Source organism: Arachis stenosperma, chromosome 6 (genome assembly GCF_014773155.1).
Source record: "Arachis stenosperma cultivar V10309 chromosome 6, arast.V10309.gnm1.PFL2, whole genome shotgun sequence".
Lineage (NCBI taxonomy): Eukaryota > Viridiplantae > Streptophyta > Magnoliopsida > Fabales > Fabaceae > Arachis > Arachis stenosperma.
Window position 1 is genome coordinate 98348057 of NC_080382.1, and position 9266 is coordinate 98357322.

Here is a 9266-nt window from a genome sequence, read left to right on the forward strand (position 1 = left end):
TTGGATTTCCTTTACGAAGCCTTGTGAATAAGAAACCAAGCATTATGAATAAGAAACGTTAAGGGTTTCTCGTCCAGGGAAAGAAATAAAGCATTTCCCGCGAAATGAAAAGGGTAGAATTGTCATAAAAAAATTTTAATTACAAAGGACGAAGTTAAATACAAATGCAACATTAAGGACGACTTTAATGGCAAAATAACAAGAGGGACAAATTCGATTTTGGCACTAAACTTAAGGGACCAAAATCGTACTTACCCATAATCTAATTGTAACTAAAAATGATATTTGTACAATAAAATTTGTTACTAAAATTAATCACCAATATATTTGTGTATAAATATATATATTGTTTAATTCATTTTTAATATATATTTATATTTTAATATATATTTTATATTAATAATTAATTTTAATGACTAATTTTAATATACACCTAACATGATTCAATAATAACAATAAATATACACTAATTAAGGACTAGGAAGTTACATTGTGTGATGCATGCTACAATACTAACATATGAAATATCGTAAATACTTCAATAAAATCTTACAATTCTCTTTATATAAAAATGTTTTCTTTTAATTATTAGATGGTAAATTGTAGAATTTAATTTTAATATATTATAAAAATATTATTTTTATTTAAAAATATTGCTATTTTCTTTAAATTGTTACTTTTTTTTCTTATAAATCACGTCTTTAAAATAAGACTAAATAAATATTATCATAAAAAGATATTTTAGACATTTTTATTGAATTAGGTATCATGAAATAAACCCTAAATTAATTGAATACCAATTAATCAACTTGTTTATACCAACAACCAGCCTTTTTTTTCTTTCTTTCTACATCAAGATTATTAAAACAAAAAAAATTGACTCTAAGCCATGTCTTATTAGCACTAGTACAATATTAATACTCAATTATCAAGATACATCTTTGTTAATTTCATTTAATTATTTTGAAGCTTGTCGCCACGTTCAGTTTAACTATTATTATTGTTAACTATGATCTTCTTGGAATTGAAGATTCTTTCTTTCTTTCTTTGACTTGAATTGAATTAAGAAACTACACGTAAGACTCGATTTAGCTACCGATTATGATCTATTTGAAGATGATATGATTATATGATTAGTAGTATTAGTTTCATCTTCTTTTAGGAATTAAGTAATTACTGCAAATGATATATAACTAGAATGAAATTGCTAATAATATTGATGAATTATTAATTAATCATACACGATCATATTAAATATAATCATATAATATGTTTATAAAAAATCAGTTTAAATCAATTATTTATATAAAATAAAATATATATTAACATATATAATTCGCATTGAAAATGAGTTGAATAATATATAATATATTATACAAAAATATATGATAATTAATTTGGTGATCGAATTTTATTGTGCATCGAACATTTTAATATTTTATATTTTAATCTCATAATAATGACGGTCAACATATAATTATACAATTATGCTATGAATATACTAAAAATCAGTCCCTAATTAACTATTTTATATAGAAAAACAAATTTTATATTTTATAAAATAATTTTATTATACTGTTTGTAAATAAATTTGAATATTCTGATAATTAATTATTTAATAAAAAAATGTATCTACATATACAAATACATAAGAATTGATGTTTAGTGTAGAGAGTACACCGTTGTAAAAAAATATTTTGTAAAAACATTAAATTGCTTTTATTAACAAAAAAATCAATTTGTGAATTTAAATTAGTTCTTTATTTTTTAATATTCAAAATTTAAAATTTTGTTTCGTCAAAGGTGATTAAACCAATACAATTAGAACAGGGATTATAAATTAAATTGAATTAATTTAAATTATATTTCACATTATAATAATTTAGAAAAAGAAAATTTACAAACAATTTTGCCAACACTATTGAGTTTGAGTAGGGAGAGACAATAATTAAGCAACCAAATAAGATGTGAGCATTACTATAAATAAAAAAAAAGGAATATCAAATGAAATGATTTCCTAAAACTAACAGAACCTCAATTTGGGTTATCCCGTGAGTAAATATTCTGGACCTCCACATTATCTCCGATAATAATATCCTTCAGTGGGATAAGAGTAGGAACAAGATCAATCATCTGAATGGTGCTGTATTCATAGTAAAACTGAAAAATCCTAAGTTCTTTATTTTCACGATCATGGAAGGCAACAAAATCATAAGACATGGTTATGGAAGAATTAGTATTTCTGTCAGAACTTACGAGAATGGGAGTCCAAGATTCTTCAACTCCATATTTTTCCATCATCCACATTGTGACCAGCAGCTCATTAAAATATATCAAGCAGAGAAAACCCCTGAATTCAAATATGCCGAGTCTTGTACCCTGATCCATGGGCACCATAGAGAAGGATTGGAACCTCTCCGTGTCGAAATTGAAAGCCCATATGGACATATTGCCATCAACATCCATACCAATCCAATGAAGTGCCCCATTTAAAGCAATAGAATAACTCGACATATATACCAAATTCTTGAGATAATTTACCTCAATATTTACCCATGTTTTTGATATTCCAACCCTGAGCATTTCAACAACCATAGGATGATCATGTTTAAAGATATGAATTCTCATTGCCTTGTATTGGTTTGATTTTGGGTGAAAACCAAAACCCCAAGATATTTTGCACTCGCAGGGTTTCAGCATTGGAGGGGGTTTTGGAAGTTTTATAAACTCACCTGTTATTGGGTTGCAAACAAATGAAATGTCTCCGTCCATTGAACAATTCAAGTAAAGAAGACCATTATAACAAGAAAGCACATCAGCATAAACTCTTCTACCCTGAATTGATTTAGGACGAGGGAGAGGAATCTCAAATTTAGGATCAAGTTTTATACCGCGACTATTGTTGGGTTTCAGGACCTCAAACACACCGCTGAAGAATGGAGTGTTTCTCCTGTCATACCATTCAATTATTCGGTCATATTCAACAAGGTGAAGGAATCTTGAATGGGACGTTCCGATCATCACGGCACGAAGTGTATGAGTAAAGAGTAACTTGGCAAAATTTGGATCAGAAATTAATGTGTTCCAATACTTGCAAACACATCTACAAATCAGAACAGACTTTATGGGAAGTCTAACAAAAATATCGGTAATTATATCGACTGGAAGACTGACAAAATAACACCTTTGTACTGGGAGTTTCCTGGCACAATTAAGTATAAAATAGTTTAGATTCACGGTGTTATTTTGTGTTATGCTAAAAAAACAAAATATGGCTTACCTCACCCAGCGCACAAAGAAGCATTGGAAGATGGATTTGATCATTTTACCTATCACTCTCACGTGACAATAATTGTTGGGAGAAGCCAGGCACTATTGAAGCAAGTGAAGTTGATGTTTTTGAGGGGAAGTTTACTGATTTTTATAACAATCTAGGTTTGTTTCGATTTTTAAGGAAGTACCATTTCAATTCAAACTTTAAATTACTTTATTTTGATTTTATTTTTAGATTTAATTATTATATAAACCTTTTAAATTTTAAAATTTTTTTAAAAACTAACATGAGTTAATACAAGACTAAATAAAAGTAAAAGAATAAGTTTACTTATTTTATGTTTATACTAGCGGCTCAAGAGTTCAACCACTTTTCTATTATTATTTTTAAGAAATTAATTTTTATATTTCTATTTTAAACTTATAAATTTAATAAAATAATTTAAATATTAAGAATAAAAAATTTAAAACAAAAATATTGATTTAAATTATTTAACTTTTAAAATGTATATGGTTTATAAATTTAAATTAAATAAGATATTAAAAAATTTTATTATGTTGTTATTATGTGTAAAAAAATTAAAATTAAAATTTAGAAATATTATTTATAAATTAACTATTTATAAATATTATTAAGTTTATTTATTTATTTTTATTCGTATTTAATTTTAATCAGAGATAAAAAATTATATTTAAAATATTTTTTATTTTTATACATAATTCTAATTGATAAAAAATATTTTTTTAATTCTATTATTCAATTTTTAAAATTATTTTTAATTTTATTATTTTTTAAAATTATTAATTTATATTTTTATTATTGTCTCAAGCCACTGTGATATTGCATTATTTTTCTTTTTCGTCTTTTTCTACTTCCACTTTCACATACTACTAGAATTTAAACATTTACTAATACTTTTTGTTCAACACTGTTTAAAATGTTAGTTATACTAATAAAATTATACTTTTAACATTTGTAAAATAAATGTTAGAGAATGTAATTTTTTAAATGAAGAAAAATAAACATCACATACAAACGTTACCAAATCAAGTTTCAAGTTTCAAGTTTCAACGCATCTCCTTTGCAGTCCATTTTCTTCACATCGAGATCGAATTTCTTTCTCGTTCTCTTCCGACTCAAGTTTATCTATCCAAATCGGTTTTGCTTATTCTCGATTTAGGTCACATACCTCAATCGGTTCATATTCTTATTCTCGATCAAGGTTTTGCGATTTCAGCGCGATTTGAATCATTCTCGAAATTTCGATTCAGTTTTTCGATTTCGATCTCAATTTTGGTAAGAATTTTCTCTTTTCGTTCATTCTATTCACTCTGTTTTCAATTTCTCATCCCTTGCTGATTTTGACTGAGATCTGAATTGTGCTTCAACCTAGTTTCTCGAATCTTTCTATCCTTATAGTTTATGTTCAATTTCCTGCACTTGTTTCTCTCTTTGTTTTTTCTTTCTTAGAATTTGTTTTTGAAACTGTGTTTTTGAAACTCTGTTCAATTTCTCTCTTTGTTCAATTTGTTTTTTCTTTCTTAGAATTTCTTGCACTTCTTATAAATTGATTTAGGTTTTGAATTGGTTATTTAGTAGTTAGGTTTTGAATTTAGGTTTTAATTAAGTTGTTTAAGGGGTTGATATCTAATGTGACAGGAAGAAAGTAGTGAGGAAGAAAGGATTAAGGATTGATCTTCAAATTTGGGATAGTTTGTTTGAGATATGGTGAACCACGAGTAGAACATGTTTGTGAATTTGTCTCAGTGAATATAGGTACACTGCTGTGATTATCATTTGGTTATGAAGTGAGCATGTAATAGTTACTCACCAATTTTGAACGAGAATTCAAATTACTTACCAGGGCTATCCCTTAAATTCTTGATATTCTGTTTGCATTATAATTAATTATCCATGTTCTTATGAGATATTATGTCATATAATGCAAGCTAGTGAGGTTTTAATTGGTGATTTCCCAATATTTTTCATTTCTTAGACCTTAATTGATGGTTGTGATCCTAAGCTTTTATTTCCTGTCCTCCTTTCTCTGTTCTATCATTTCTATATATGAAGTTAGTGTTAAGAGAATGTATGTACATGCTTGGTCAACTTCATTTTGCAGGTGCTAGAGTATCTGGCTGTGGGCAAGATACTGACATTTGAACATATCAATCGTGGTCTCCCATGTCATGGAATGGAGAGGTGGGTAAATTTCAATTTTTTTTTCTCCACTGGAATAGTTAGAAATTTCTAGTAGTCATGTCTAGTTGTTGCCTCTTTTGTTTTGGTTCTTATGGTTAACACAAGCTTAAAAAGATATTATTCTGGTATTATAAAACCATGAAATATGCTACACCATATGTGTGTGTCTGTGTGAAATGTTAAATATCTATACTACTAATAATGGGTATTGGTCCCTTTGGTTATAATTCCTACTACTGCAGTTTTTGTATCAAATCTTGTCTGTGTGAAATTCACATAAAGATGCTGAGATGACATCTATTTTCACTTATGATAATTGGCCACTGATATAGGGGTGTGTTTGTTTCTGATTTTCAAAATAGTGATTTTAGTTTACAACTTGATTTTTTTTATAAATTTGTAAGAAAGTTGAAAACTGATTTTAATTAGAAGCTACCCTGTTTAGCTTTTACCAAAATCCAAAAAGAAGGAAAAAGCTCAAAAACAGATTTTTATTTTTTTTTACATTATGATTATTTTCTAAATTTATACAAATATGTGAAAAGTTTTGTCGGAGAAAGTTAAAACAAGCGCATCCATAGTGTCAAGTTTGTATTTGTCAAGATGTGTCAAATCTTTCGGTGCTTAATGGCTTTCAAAGGTTAAGCAGAGGATGCTATGATGAGAATGTCTGCGCCTGCGGGCATGGATGCTCTGTTCTTTTGATTAAGTAACCTCCTCAATCAACTTGTTTAAGTAAATAATCCAACTATGATTTTGTAATGCTTCTAAGAATCAATGTCCTGCCATTTATTTTTTTATCTGTGATTCTCCTATATTAAAAAAAAAGTTATTATTAGTTTTCTAATTTTGAGCATCATATAATTTTAAGCACATTATTGATTAAGGAATATGAGCTTAATAGGATGAACTAATTAGATGTTAAAAATTATATGAGAGTATTTTAGTAAAAAATCTTTATAAATGACCTTGATTTTGAATTTCTTTACTCTTCGGCATATGTCTTAAAAGTGAGAAATCAAATAAAATGGAGATGGTACTAGTACAGAAAATAATATAATACCACCCTCATTGTTCTTATGCTAAATCTGAGGTTAGGTTAAGCCTATGAGATTTTAGCATTATCTGCTCTAGTGCTCTTAGCTTTATGAATTCCACAATGCTTGACGGGTATCATCACTGGGGCAATTCTTTCCCTTGAGCTAGTTCTTTGGGTGGAATTACACGAAAATGTTATGATGGTATCATTATTTATGAATTCCACAATGCTTGAAGGGTATCAATTTCGGCCTATACATGGAGTTATTTGTGTTCACCAAGTCATTAATTATTTGTAATACTATTGGCAATTTGAGGCGTTAATTGAGTAATGCTGAATGAAGAGAGTTAATTAATTAATTATTGTAATTAAGTAATGGTTGCTTCTTTTCACCAAGACGTGATGCTTTTCCAGCAGGTCTAAGAGTCCTTGTTGTTGATGATGACCCAACATGACTTAGGATCCTTGAAAAGATGCTCAAGAAGTGTTCCTATGAAGGTTCTTGTTCTTGCTACTCTTTCTTTCAACTCATCACTAACTATATATGCCACTCTTCTTATCTTATTTATATATTATGTGCTAAGTTTGAAGTAATAATTAATTGTTGCACTATGGACTATGCTTCTCCAAAATTGATAATATGAAATTTTCTTGATTGCCTTTAATGATATTTTTGGGTCTAAGTTACTATCTGAATTTTACTGTGTTATGTTAATAGAAATGATCTAACATGTTAAAATTGAGAATATTTTAATATTTTTCCATTTTATTTAATCTTTTTTATAAAAATAAATCTTTTAAGATTATTTTATTTTGTTTTTTACTTGATAACTTAGTCATTTGAGGTTTCAAGATAAGTTTTATTTCATAAGAAACGAAAAAGTTGGGTAATTGAAATCAGAACAATTTATAAGTTAGTGATTCTATTCTCTGTTACCATGTTTACTAAAAGAAGTTCTCTTATTGAATTTCATGTTTGTTAATCTTTCAGCCATGAGTATTAACTGTCATTTGGATAATTGATGCAGCAGTATAGGCATCTAGTGTTTTAATTTAGTCATGTGTTAACAAAACATGTATTTAAATTTCGACAAAAATAGAGAAAAACGCATTCTTCAAGTAAAATTTATGAATTGAAGTTTAACATGTAAAAGTCAATTAATTGATGAAGATAAATGCTTTGATGCATAATCGAAAACTAGCTAACACTAAGTTGAAATACGGGGAAGGAACACTCAAATTTTATCTATAAATAGAAGAAGAAAAGAATTGATGGAAACTTCCATTCCAAAACATAAAATCACATTAAAATGCTGCAAAATTTTTAATCACACGCTACTAAAGATTATAGAGTGCAAGTGCATGTGAATATTGTGAGTTAATTTTTTTTATTGTTTATTTTAATTTTGCAGAGATCATGTTGACAACAATATAGGCACCTCACAATAATTATTGCACCCATAATATTGCAATCCACAAAAATAACTTGCAAATTTAAAGTTTGAAATTCAGAGACTTTTATGTCAAAAAGCATGTAGAACATAGGAGTTTGTTTTTCCAAATTTTGTTTTCCAAATTCATAAGATTGTTGTTGATTGCTTTTTGGTAGGCATGACCGGTCCAAGGCGGTAGAAATCTTAGTAAAGGATTTGAAAGTGTTTGCTACTTTTAATGAAGAATTGTTCAAAGAAATCACACAGCTTTTGACATTGGAGAATTTTAGGTTTGGGTATATATATTGGCATCTTGTGGGTTTTGGTGTTATCGTTGTCCAAAAAGTGAGCATTGATAGGATTTCGAACAATTTCCAATTTTAAAATTGTAAATAGGCTACTTGAATCTGTATATAGGACAATTGTTTATGTTGTTGTCTTCCTGGGATGTGTTCTGTTCCATAGTGCTCCATTGGATGCAGGGAGAATTTTCACAGTTCTTGCAACATTGAGGATCATGTCAGAACTAGTTAGGATGATCTCTGAGACTCTCTCTATTCTTATCCAAGTTGTGGTATATTTCGATCGGCTCAATACCTTTTGCTTGCTGAAGAGTTAGGCAGTAATAAAATTGCAAGGAGTGTTAAGCAAAGTTCAGTTGGTGACAACAATGCTGTAGAAATTGAAGATGAAAACTTTACTTGGGATTCCAGACCACCTGCTGAGGTAATTCCATGATTATTTTTCTTCAGGTTTTATTTTTGCCCACTATATGAGTTCTTATTGCTTTTTTGTTTGATGTGCATAAGATGAACTTGGTTGACTGGTTTAAGGGACTGGTAACAAGTTGTCGCAGCGATGAGCTAGTCAAGCAGATAAATACATTTTTCTAGAATTAGTATAAGGACCAAGTTTTTTATGTATACTATGTATCACTTTTCTTTTTCTTTTTATATGAAATATTCATAGAGTTTAAGTGCTATAAGTATTTTTTTTCTTTATTCATTTTATTTGCATCACAAAGCAAACTTGTACAATGATTATTGATTTATGAAAGAGGCTATAAAAATTTCATTTTGTGATTTGTGAATTTAATGAAATATTTTATGTTGTAGTAATTAATTTTAGTATATTTATATTATGTATAATATAAAATAAAAAAAAAATAGTATAATATAACTAAAAAAAATGTTACTAAAGATTTTTTGTAACATTTTTTAAGTGTTACAAAAAATATCTATGGTAACATTTTTTGAAGTATTACAAAAAATATTTATGGTAACATATTTTAAGTGTTACAAAAAATATCTATGGTAAC

General features: G+C 27.8%; 1 protein-coding gene and 1 long non-coding RNA gene across 7 annotated transcripts; one reads left to right on the forward strand and one right to left on the reverse strand.

The window, feature by feature from the left end:
• Nucleotides 1-2034: 2034 nt before the first annotated feature.
• LOC130934321 (jacalin-related lectin 37-like) lies at nt 2035-3021 on the reverse strand. The gene has a single exon (XM_057863902.1). The coding sequence runs from the start codon at nt 3019-3021 to the stop codon at nt 2035-2037; it is 987 nt and encodes a 328-aa protein (XP_057719885.1).
• A 1282-nt stretch (nt 3022-4303) lies between these two features.
• Nucleotides 4304-9030, forward strand: LOC130935388 (uncharacterized). 6 transcript variants are annotated; one of them, XR_009067871.1, is made up of 5 exons: nt 4304-4570; nt 5397-5476; nt 6930-7013; nt 7928-8674; nt 8758-9030. It is a non-coding gene; the product is annotated as an uncharacterized LOC130935388 (long non-coding RNA). The 6 variants fall into 6 exon arrangements; XR_009067869.1 differs by having other exon boundaries at nt 8125-8674; XR_009067870.1 differs by having other exon boundaries at nt 6933-7013.
• The last annotated feature ends 236 nt before the right edge of the window (nt 9031-9266 follow it).